This window comes from Eriocheir sinensis, chromosome 50 (genome assembly GCF_024679095.1).
Source record: "Eriocheir sinensis breed Jianghai 21 chromosome 50, ASM2467909v1, whole genome shotgun sequence".
Classification (NCBI taxonomy): Eukaryota; Metazoa; Arthropoda; class Malacostraca; order Decapoda; family Varunidae; genus Eriocheir; species Eriocheir sinensis.
The window spans coordinates 3,124,280-3,136,779 of NC_066558.1; the positions used below are offsets into that span (position 1 = coordinate 3,124,280).

Consider the following 12,500-nt stretch of genomic DNA (forward strand, 5'->3'; position numbering starts at 1 on the left):
CACACACACAGACACAAACACACACACACACACACACACAGACACACACACACACACACACACACACACACACACACACACACACACACACACACACACACACACACACACACACACACACACACACACACAGGCACAGACACACACACAGACCCCCTCTCCCCTTTTCTTCCCTCTCTTCCTCCTCTCCCTCCCCATTCTTCCCCCCCTCTTCCTCCTCTTCCCCCTCTCCCCTCAGACTCCTCCCCTCCTCTCCCCCCGTAGACCCCTAAAACACAGACCCTCTCTCCCCCCCTCTTCCCTGTTCTCTCCTCTCTCCTCTCTCCCCCTTCTTCCACTCTCCCTCCTCCTCCCCTCTCTCCCACACTCACACACCTGGGTCCCCTCTGTTACGCCACCGTCATTAGAAGCGGGACGCATAAATAAGTAATTAGACAGAGGCAGCAGGTGTGAAGAGGCAGGTAAAAGAAATTAATTACTCGCACACGACACCTCAAGCGGGGAAAATGACTAATTAGATCCAAGACACACCTGTGAGACGAGAGGGAAAGTGATGAGATCTACCTGTGGTCTTATCATTGTTCTCTCTCTCTCTCTCTCTTGTGTTATATTTCTCCTTTTTCTTCTTTTTCTTCTCGTTCTCTTTGTTCATATTCCTACGTGTGTGTGTGTGTGTGTGTGTGTGTGTGTGTGTGTGTGTGAAGGGTTAAGAAAGAGGAGGAGAGGGAGGGGAAAGACACAGAAGAGGAAGAGGATTAAAAAAGAAGACGAAAGGAAAGGAATAAGTGAATGAAAAAAATAATTGATTGACTGATTGATGAGTAAGTTGATGAATGAAAATAAATAATGAATTTTTGTTTGTTTTGTTGATGTTTAAATGAACTCGTGGAAACAGTAAAGAAAATAAAGTTAATATGTGTGTGACTGACTGAGTGACTGACTTACTGACTGACTGACTGATTGACTGACTGACTGACTAAGAAATTAAATATGTTCTAACTGACTTACTGACTTCCTAACAAACAAACTCACACACACACACAAAAAAAAACACGAAATTACTGAAAATATTGAATGGCAAAAAAACACCACACTGGAATTAAAAGCTAAACCATATCAAAACAAACACACACACACACACACACACACACACACACACACACACACACACACACACACACACACACACACACACACACACACAGACAAGAGTAATTCGCCTGAGGTAATCAACGTTACGACTTGCAGGTGATTGGGGTGTTTTATTAATTTATTTATTGGCGTGTTTTTTTTGGTGTTTTTTATGGCAATTATTTTAAAGGCTGGCTTTTTAATTGTGTTTGTTTGTTTGTTTGTTTGTTTGTTTGTTGTTTGTGTGTGTGTGTGTGTGTGTGTGTGTGTGTGTGTGTGTTTTTATTGTTTGTTTTTCGTGTTTGTTTGTTTGTTTGTTTGTTTGTGTGTTTGTTTACCTGCCGGAGAAACACCTCGACGCGTCCGCCATGACTAATGTTTTTTTTATCTCGTGTTTATTTTATTTATATTCGTGTTTAATTCATCTCATTATTACATTAGCAAACACACACACACACACACACACACACACACACACACACACACACACACACACACACACACACACACACACACACAACATATATTCTCGCCCCTATTTAAACCCCCCTTACTTGAACTCCTCTTATTTAAACCCCATTATATAGCCCCCCTATTTAAACCCCCCTTACTTGAACTCCTCTTATTTAAACCCCCTATTTAAACCCCCCTTACTTGAAATCCTCTTATTTAAACCCAAAATAAGAAACTCAAAATAAAAGAAAAACAACCTTCCCCCAAATCATAAACAAACAAAAGTAACCAAAAATACACCAAATAAAACCGTAAAGGAACAAATAAATAAAATATACCCGAAATAAAAAAATAAAAAAAACGTGGTCCACCTCACCTCCAGGTTGGCTTTGGCACTCGCTTCGGGGGACAGGACGAAGCTGGCACTGGGGGACAGCTGCGGGGGGGCGTGGGGGGCGTGGGCATGGGCGTGGGCGCGGGCGTGGGCGTCGCACTTTACCTCCAGCAGCGCCTCGGAGATTGTGGTGATATTGCAGTTCTGGAGGGGCTGAGGGGGCTCTGGGGGGCGGGGTGGGTGGGGGGTGAAGAGGGGGGAGAGAGGAGAGAGGGATTAGTATGGGGAGGTGGGGAGGAAGTGTAGAGGAGAGAGAAGAGGAGGGAGGAATGGCAGGGGAGAGGAGAGGTGGGGAGGAAGAGTAAGGGAGAAGGAAGGGGTTGAGAGAAATGAAGGGGAAGAGGAGAGGAAGGGGGAGGATATAAAGGGAATGGATGGGGAAATAAAGGGGAGGAATGGGAAGGGGAGAGAAAGAGGGAAGAGAGAAAGAAGAAGGGGAAGGAAATGGAAAAAGAGGGGAAGGAAGGGAAATGGAGTGGTAAGGAAAGGGAAAGGAAGGGTAAAGGAAGGGAAGGGAAGGGAAGGGAAGGGAATGAAAAGGGAAGGAAGGAAAAGAAAGGGAAGGGAAGTGAAGGGAAGTGAATGAAAGGGAATGAAAAGGAAAGGAAAGGAAGGGAAGGGAAAGGAAGGGAAGGGAAGGAAAAGGAAGGGAAAGGAAGGAAAAGAAGGGGAATATAAGAGAAAGGAAAGGAATGGAAGGGAATGGAAGGGAAAGGAATGGAAAGCAAGGGAATGAAATGAAAGGGAAGGGAAGGAAAAGGAAGGGAAAGGAAGAGAAAGAATACAAAATAATTAGAACCATACACAAACATAATAAACAAACAAACAAACAAACAAACAAATAATAGATAGACAGATAGACAGGCAGAGATAGAGATGGAGAGAAAAAAACTCCTCCAATATTTTTTTCCCTAACATGTAACATACGCGAAGGGAGGGAAGGAAGGAAATAAGAGAGGAAAGAATGGAGGAAGGAAGGAGGGGAGGGAGGGAGAGAAGAGAGAAAAAAGGGAGGGAAGGGGAGGAAGGGAGGGAGGAAAAAACTTCTCTCCTGGGCTTAATATTTTCCCGTGAGAGAGAGAGAGAGAGAGAGAGAGAGAGAGAGAGAGAGAGAGAGAGAGAGAGAGAGAGAGAGAGAGAGAGAGAGAGAGAGAGAGAGAGAGAGAGAGAGAGAGAGAGAGAGAGAGATGGAGGAGGAAATCGTGCTTGCTGTATCTCTCTCTCCTTGAATTGACATACACCCCAAAAAAGAGCAAGATGTTAGAGAGATATAGAGAGAGAGAGAGAGAGAGAGAGAGAGAGAGAGAGAGAGAGAGAGAGAGAGAGAGAGAGAGAGAGAGAGTCTTTGTATCTTGTCTTTGTGGAGTGTTTGGGAGATTTTTCCTCCGTTTCCTCCTCAACCAGAAGGAGGAGGAGGAGGAGGAGGAGGAGGAGGAGGAAGAAAAAGAAGAGGAAAAGACACAGGAAGAAGCGGACGAGTTTTTGTGTGTGTGTGTGTGTGTGTGTGTGTGTGTGTGTGTGTGTGTGTGTGTGTGTGTGTGTGTGTGTGTGTGTGTGTGTGTGTGTGTGTGTGTGTGTGTGTGTGTGTGTGTGTGTGTGTGTGTTTCTTTCTTTCTTCCCGTTTTTTGTTGGTCCGTCTTCTCGTTTTCTTTAATTTCTGTTTGTTCGTGTGTGTGTTTGTTTCCTTGTTTGTTTGTTTGTGATTCCCTTCAGCTTGTTTCTTATTGTTTACTTTTCTCCTCTTTTCTCCTCCTCCTCCTCCTCCTCCTCCTCCTCCTCCTCCTCCTCCTCTTTCTTTCCCATTCTCTCTTTTTCTCTTCGTTTCTTTAACCGTCACACGCAGAGAGAGAGAGAGAGAGAGAGAGAGAGAGAGAGAGAGAGAGAGAGAGAGAGAGAGAGAGAGAGAGAGAGAGAGAGAGAGAGAGAGAGAGAGAGAGAGAGAGAGAGAGAGAGCACTGGGGAATCTTACACTCGTTGTCTTTCTCGTTTTATTGGTTTAACTTTTTTTTTTTAACTTTATTTCAATTCGTAGTAAAAAAAAAAAGAAAACAAAAAAGAAGAAAAAAAAGAAAATAAATAACTAAAGGAAGAAAAACAAATAAAAACACACGAGAGGGAGATAGTTTATAGATAGACAGACAGACAGACAGATAGACAGACAGACAGATAGACAGACAGACAGGCAGATAGACAGACAGACAGACAGACAGACAGACAGACAGACAGACAGATAGACAGACAGACAGACAGACAGACAGGAAATAAGAGTGCAAAGTAGACACACATTTTTAGATAGACAGTGATGATAATAGATCATAGTAATAGACAATAATAGACAGACAGAGATAGACAGGTAAAATTAGACAGCAATAGACAGATAGATGAAAATAAAGAGGAAAAAAAGACAGGAATGATAAGAAAACAGGAAAAGACAAGTAGGAAAAGACAATAAGAGACAGGTTGAAAAAGAAAGCTAATAAAAAGACAGGATAAAGACAGGTAGGAAAAAACAGGTGATAGACAGTTATTAAAAAGGAAAGCAAAAAAAGACAGTTAAAAAAGTTAAAACAAAAACAAGCAAAAAAAGTTAAAATAGACAGGAAAAATGACAGGTGGAAAAGAGACAGGTAGACAAAAACAATTAAAAAAAGACAGGAAAAAAAGACAGGTGAAAAAAGACGGAAAAATAGTTAAAAATAATTAGGAAAAAACAGTTGAAAAAAATACAGGTAGAAAAAAACAATTAAAAAGACAGGTAGGTTTAAAAAGACAGTAATTGATAGACAGGTAAAAAGACAGACAGGTGAAAAAAGACGGAAAAACAGGTAAAATTGGACAGGAAAAAACAGGTGACAAAATACAGGTAGAAAAACAATAATTAAAAAAAGACAGGTAGGGTTAAAAAAGAGTAATTGATTGACAGGTAAAAAAATAGACAGGAAAAATAGACGGGTGAAAAAGAGACAGATAGGAAAAAAACAGGAAAAAAGAAAATTAAAAGAGGAAAATAATATAGGTAAGAATTAGACAGGAAAAAGACAGGGAAAAAGAGAATTAAAAGAGGAAAATAATAGAGGTAATAATTAGACAGGAAAAAGACAGGGAAAAAAGAAAATTAATAGAGGAAAATAATAGAGGTAAGCATTAGACAGGAAAATACAGGTGAAAAAAGACAGGTGTAAGAATAGACAGGTAAAGAATCAGACAGGAAAAACAGACAAACATTTTAACAGGGGGACTTTTTAGACAGTTAGACAGGCAGTTCGGACAGCACTTTCTTGTCAGCGGAAGCAATCACAGTCCAGCAGGAGGAGGAGGAGGAGGAGGAGGAGGAGGAGGAGGAGGAGGAGGAAGAAGAAGAGGAAGAAGGATGGCCATTCTAGATTTTACATTTGATATAAAAGAAGAGAAAGAAAAGAGGAGAGGTGAGGCTTGGGAATTTGGACAAGGAAGAAGAATGGAAAGAAGAGGAGGAGGAGGAAGAGAAAGGAGGAAGAGGAGGAAGAAAGATTGTAGAAGAAGAAAGTAAAGGAAGAATGCCCAGTTTGAATTCTCTCATATATAAAAGAAGAAGAAGGAAGTCAGAACGAAGTAGAAGGAAATTGAAAGAAAGGAAGAGGAAGAGGAGAAGGAGGAAGGTAGAAGAGAGTGGAAGAGAGAGAATGAAGAAGAGACATTTTGATTCCACATTGGAGAGAGAAGAAGAGAAAGGAGAAGAGAAGAATTGCTAGAATGAGACTTTGTACAAGGAAAGGAAATGGTTGAAGAAAAAGAGAATCGTAGAAGAGAAAGGAGAAAAAGAGGAAGGAGAAGAAGAGACACAAGAATCGCCAAATATTGATAGAAGAGAAATATAACACTAAACAGTAATATACAAGAAAATGTTGAAGAGAAAGGAGAAAAAAAGGAAGAAGAAGAAGAGATACAAGACTCGCCAAATAGGAATAGAAGAGAAATATAAACACTGAACAGTTACTTCAATCAAAATAAAACATAGAAGAGAAAGGAGAAAAAAGAGAAAGGAGAAGAAGAGAAAGAAGACTCCCCAAATATTGATAGAAGAGAAATATAAACACTAAACAATGACTAAACACAAACTCAAACATAGAAGAGAAAAGGAGAGGAGACACAGGACCCACTAATGTCTACCTACCCACAACAGACAGGGTATAGGTGCATGGTACCCTGGTTCTGCCGACGCGATTCTTAGCATAACACAGAACCTGGACCGGACCCCGCGCGTTCAGTGTCACATAGGACTTGGTAGGGGAAGCAGAGTCCACGCGATGACGCAATAGCACCCCACCTTCACCCTCGTCCTCCCCAGCGCTCCCCATCACCCCAGAACCAGGGAGCTTCCAAGGGTTGGTAGCTGGGGAGAATTTGGGGAGGTCATTGAGGTTTGGGATTGGTGGAGGGTAGCCTGGGTGACCTCCTCCTCCTCCTCCTCCAGCCTCCTCCTTCAGTGTGATTTCAGGTGGGGACAACATCCGCCAGGTGAAGTCTAGGGCGTCAGGTACAGCCTCTACTTGGCAGGTTAACGTGATGTTGTCCCGCGCGGCGACCACCAGGTGCTTGTTCGGGGTGCCGGTGCAGTAGGGCTTGTCTGGGGGTGGGAGAGAGAGAGGGGTAGGGGGAGGGAAAGGGAGAGGAGGAAGAGTGGGGTAGGATAGAGTGGAATAGAGGGAGAAGAGAGAGGGGGAGGAGAGGGGGAGAGGTTAGTGGAAGAGAAGGGAAGAAAAGGAGGGGAGGAAGAGAGAGGGAGTGTTAGTATACATAGATATACATACATATATACATACAGACAGACAGACAGACAGACAGATAGACAGACAGACATCCAGTTATCCACAATTTTTCTTTTTTTTTCTCTTTTTTCTCCATTTTTTCATCGCCTACTACTACTACTACTACTACTACTACTATTACTACTACTACTACTACTACTACTACTACTACTATTACTCTACTTATATTTCTTCTCGTTCCTCTCCATCACCACCACCATCTCCTCCTCCTCCTCCTCCTCCTCCTTATCAGCTATCATTAATTACTATTTCACCTGGGAGTCGCTGTCGATCACACCTGCACCTTGAGCCCACCTTCGTTACCTGAGGCTTGATTGATAGGGGAAAGAAGAAGGGGAAGAAGAAGAAGAAGGGGACGAAGAAGAAGGGGAGGTAGAAGAGAGGATGAGAGGAGATGATGGCGTGTTAGGGGTAGATTGGGTATGAATGGAATCAGTAATGGAGATTGTGAGGGGAAGATGAGGAGGAGGAGGAAGAGGGGATGGATATAGGGGAGATTAAGAAGAAGGGGAGGAAGGAAAGAAGTGGAGGAGAGGAAGGAGCAAAGATGAGGAAGAGAGGAAGGGAAGAAGGGGAGGAGGAGGAGGAGGGAGGATGATAAAGATAGAGAAAGTTTAACTATAAGAAGAAAGGCTATTAAAGAAAGGAAGAAAGAAAGGAAGAAAGGAAGAGATAGGGAGAGAGATAGAAGATGTAAGATAGAAAGAGAAAGAAACTGAAAGAGAGAGAGAGAGAGAGAGAGAGAGAGAGAGAGAGAGAGAGAGAGAGAGAGAGAGAGAGAGAGAGAGAGAGAGAGAGAGAGAGAGAGAGAGAGAGAGAGAGAGAGAGAGAGAGAGAGAGAGAGAGATGGATACAAATTGAAATAGATAAAGAGGGAGAGAGAGAGGGAGAGGAAGGAGATAAATGAGAGATATAAGAAGAGATAAAGGGAAGATGACGGGGAAGAAGAGAGAGAGAGAGAGTGGGTGAGAGAGAGAGAGAGAGAGAGAGAGAGAGAGAGAGAGAGAGAGAGAGAGAGAGATGGATACAAATTGAAATAGATAAAGAGAGAGAGAGAGAGAGGGAGAGGAAGAAGGAGATAAATGAGAGATATATGAAGAGATAAAGGGAAGATGAAGGGGAAGAAAGGAAGAGAGAAGGAAGAGAGAAGAGAGAAGATGGAAGAGGAGAGAGAGAGAGAGAGAGAGAGAGAGAGAGAGAGAGAGAGAGAGAGAGAGAGAGAGAGAGAGAGAGAGAGAGAGAGAGAGAGAGAGAGAGAGAGAGAGAGAGAGAGGTAAAAAGTTAATTAAGTTCAGACAGACAGGTAGAAACAAACGAAAAAAAAGAAAAAAAAATCATTGACGGACGAAGTGATTAAGAAAAACAAAAATAAATAAAAATAAGCGACAGGTAAATGAGGCAGTAATTGCTTTAGGCTCCAACAGGTGAGAGGTTAATGAGCAAAAAGTGAACAGGTGCGAGAGAAATCAAAACAAGGCAAGAAAACAAGAAAAACAACAAAACAACATTAGAAAATAAAAACAAAAAGGGTTGATTAGCAAAGAAAGATGAACAGGTGAGAGATTGAACAAAACAAAGGAAAAGAAAAGAAAAGAAAACAAAACAAGAAAGCAAAAAAACTACAACAGAACAACATTAGAAAATAAAAACAAAAAGGGTTGATTAGCAAAGAAAGATGAACAGGTGAGAGATAGAACAAAACAAAGGAAAAGAAAAGAAAACAAAACAAAACAAGAAAGCAAAACAAGAAAAACAAAACAACATTAGAAAATAAAAACAAAAAGGGTTGATTAGCAAAGAAAGATGAACGTGTGTGAGATAGAACAAAACAAAACAACAAAACAAAACAAAAACAAGACAAAACAAAAGAAAACAAAACAAGGCAAGAAAACAAAACAACTTAAGTAAATGAGAGCAAACGTAACATCCAGGTTAATGAGCAAAAAGTGAACAGGTGATACAAAACAACAAAACAAGGCAAAACAAAAGAAAACAAATCAAAACAAGAAAACAAAACAACTTAAGTAAATGAGAGCAAAAGTAACATCCAGGTAAATGAGGAAAAAGATGAACAGGTGTGAGAAAAAATCAAAACAAAACAAAACAAGACAAAAAAGAAAAGAAAAACAAAACATGAAAAACAAAACAACCTAAGGAAATAAAAACAACTAAGTAACATTCGGGTTAATGGGCAAAAAGTGAACATGTGTGAAAACAAATCAAAACAACAAAAGAAGAAAACAGAACAAAACAAAACAAGAAAATCAAAACAACCCAAGAAAATAAAAAAGTAACAAAGTAACAAAACTAGCAATAAACAACCAAACCAAACAAAACAAATCAAAACAAAACAAGAAAACAAGACAAAACAATCAAGAAAACAACAAAAACAAGTACCATCCAGAATTATCAACTTCCCAAACGCCTAACGAAGAAAATATAGCATAACGGGTTTAACGACAGACTGGTTTAACGAGAGAATTGGTTTATGTTAAAAGACTAAAGGTTATAATGAGCTCAACAGGTGACTAGGAATACAGGTGAGAGATAGATAGATAGATAGATAGATGGACAGATAGATAGATAGATTGAGTGAGTGACTGATTGACTTAACTGGCTGACTGATTGATTGAGTGATTGAATTGACTGTTTGATTAAGTTAGTAAGTAGATAAGTAAGTGAGTGTGTGATAAATAGATAGATAGATATAAAGAGAGGTTGAAAAACAGGTAAAGTAAGTTAGACAAAGAAAATCTAAGTAAAATAAAGTAAGATAAAGAAAAGATAATTAAAGAGAAACGAAGTAAGATAGAGATAGGTAGACAGACAGACAGAAAGATAGACAGACAAATAGACAAATAAGGAAAAAAAGAAGAAAAAAACCAACATAGAAAGAGAGAATGAAAAAGTAAATACAAAGGAGAAAAAAAAGAAAAAAAAGAGACAGAAGGTTTAAAAAGAAGATGAAAATAAAGATAGATAAATAGATGGATAGATAGATAGACAGATAAACACCAGGGTTATGCTTCTAATAGTTTACATAAGCCTTAAAACTAACATCAGATTTACGAGTGGTTAGGTTAGGTTAGGTTAGGTTAGACAGACAGATAGATAGATAGACAGATAGATAGATAAGTAGATAGACAGATAGAGACAAGAGTCATGCTTCTAATAGTTTACATAAGCCTTAAAACTAACATCAGATTTACGAGTGGTTAGGTTAGGTTAGGGTAGGTTAGGTTAGACAGACAGATAGATAGATAGACAGATAGATAGATAAATAGATAGACACAGACACAAGAGTCATGCTTCTAATAGTTTACATAAGCCTTAAAACTAACATCAGATTCACGAGTGGTTAGGTTAGGTTAGGTTAGGTTAGACAGACAGATAGATAGATAGACAGATAGATAGATAGATAGATAGATAGAGACAAGAGTCATCCTTCTAATAGTTTACATAAGCCTTAAAACTAACATCAGATTTACGAGTGGTTAATGTCCTATGCTTCAAGAGGTGAAAGGTTAATGAAGGGAGGAACAGGTGAGGCGGGACAGGTGATGAAGCGGAAGGTGCCGGCCAATAACATTACCTGAGATTTATTGATAGTCGCAGGTGTGTTTTGCAGGTGATAGTAATTGGACCTGAGTGATGGGGTCATTAGCGCGGCGGCGGGAAAAGATCTAATTACCGACACGATGCACATGGGAGAGAGAGTGAGAGTGAGTGAGTGAGTGAGTGAGAGGGAAAGTGGAGGTAAGAGTGAATGAGTGAGTGAGTGAAAGAGATTGAGAATGAAAGTTTAAAAGTAGGAGTAAAGGTTAGGATGAGAATAAGAGTGAGTGATTGAGTGAGTGAATGAGTGAGAGTGACAGTTGATATATTGAATAGAAGAGGGACGAAGTTTTTAAGAAAGAGAAACAAAGAGAAAGGAAAAAAAATAAGATAATCAAATAAGTAAAACGGGGGAAATACAAAGAAAGGAAGAAAGAAAATAAAGAATTAAAGAAAACAAAGGAGAGACAAAAATTTATAAAGAGATAGATAGATAGATGGATAGAGAGAGAGAGAGAGAGAGAGAGAGAGAGAGAGAGAGAGAGAGAGAGAGAGAGAGAGAGAGAGAGAGAGAGAGAGAGAGAGAGAGAGAGAGAGAGAGAGAGAGAGAGTGTGTGTGTGTGTGTGTGTGAGTGTGTGTGTGAACGAGTGAGTTAGTGAAATATGAAGAGTTTAATCCCAAGACTTATACAATGGGCAATTAATGGAATATGATGAATTTTAATGTGTAAGAAGAAAAGATGGAAAAAGGAAAAATGACTTAGCAAATGACTGATAAATATACTTGACTTAATCTATATATGACTGACTTAGTGATATGAGTGACTTAGGACAGAGAGACGAGCTATTTGTTTTATTGTTTTCTGTTGATCTATTTTAATGTAAGAAGAAAAGATAGAAAAAAAAGACTTAGCAAACAACTGATAAATATACTTGACTTAATCTATATATGACTGACTTAGTGATATGAGAAACTTAAGACAGAGACGAGCTATTTTTTAGTTTTTTGGATATCTATTTATGCTTTTATATGTGTAGTTTTGTTTTCCATTGTTTATGTGTAGATTTCTTTTGCTTTCTCTATGTACAGATTATTTAATGTTACTATTATTTATATATTTTATCCGGGTGCCTGATATGTATAGATTTATTTTGTGTTCCTTAATAAGAGTAAGTATAGGGGTAGAGTGAGTGAGTGAGTGAGTGAGTTAGTGAAATAAGAAGAGTTTAATACCAAGACTTATACGGTGGGCTAGGAGTGTAGAAAATGAAAGCAAAGAAAATGGAAATGAAGAGGGTAACTGAAATGAAAGTGAAGAAAATGAAGAACAAAGCAAAAAAACCGAAAGTGAAGAAAATGAAGAAGGTAAATAAAATGAAAGTGAAGAGGCTAAAGAAAATAAAGGGAGGAAAGTGAAGGTAAGGAAAGTGAAAATGAAATAAGTGAAAGTGAAGGAGAGTGAAGAAGGGGAAGAAAAGAGAGTGAAAATGAAGAAAATGAGAGTGAAGGAGATGATGATAATGGTGATGATGATGATGTTTTAATGTGTACCTGTATATATTTCCTTTGCGGTCATTACGTATATATTTAATGTCCGTTCTTCATTTCTACATTTATTTTGCGACCTTCATCGATCCATCTCTCGCGTTCATCTTCATTTGCTTCCATAAAACATCGGAACAAAAGGTCTTACAGAAACAAACTCCACCACGACCATCGTTCTTAACTTACGACCACTGTTCTTAACTTACGACCGCTGTTCTTAACTTACGACCGCTGTTCTTAACTTACGACCGCTGTTCTTAACTTACGACCGCTGTTCTTAACTTACGACCGCTTTTCTTGACTTACGACCGCTGTTCTGAACTTACGACCGCTGTTCTTAACTTACGACCGCTGTTCTTAACTTACGACCGCTTTTCTTGACTTACGACCACTGTAAAAGAAAGTCAAACCAAAACACAAGATTCTACTACCAGACGAAAATCTTAACCTTACTCACGGGCGACCTTCAGCAGCACCGCGTTGGAATGTCCGTCACCTTCCACGTTACTGGCAAGGCAGGTATAGAGCCCCGCGTCCTGCCGCTGTACCGGGTTCACCACCAGCGAGGCGTTGTCCCTGCGCCACCGCCGAGCCCCCACGCCCACCACGCGGC

The 12,500-nt window shown here is 39.9% G+C and overlaps 1 protein-coding gene across 1 annotated transcript in view; it reads right to left on the minus strand.

Annotated features, from left to right (window-relative positions):
- LOC126982028 (uncharacterized) overlaps positions 1-12,500 on the minus strand; it is a 140,277-nt gene that overhangs the window by 4,445 nt on the left and 123,332 nt on the right. The window contains exons 10-12 of the mRNA XM_050833747.1: positions 12,345-12,500; positions 6,132-6,584; positions 1,961-2,142 (exon numbers count right to left, since the gene is read on the minus strand). The exon at positions 12,345-12,500 is cut by the window's right edge and continues 1 nt beyond it. Of these exons, the coding sequence (XP_050689704.1) occupies positions 1,961-2,142; positions 6,132-6,584; positions 12,345-12,500 (791 nt within the window). The remainder of the gene's footprint in view (positions 1-1,960; positions 2,143-6,131; positions 6,585-12,344) is intronic.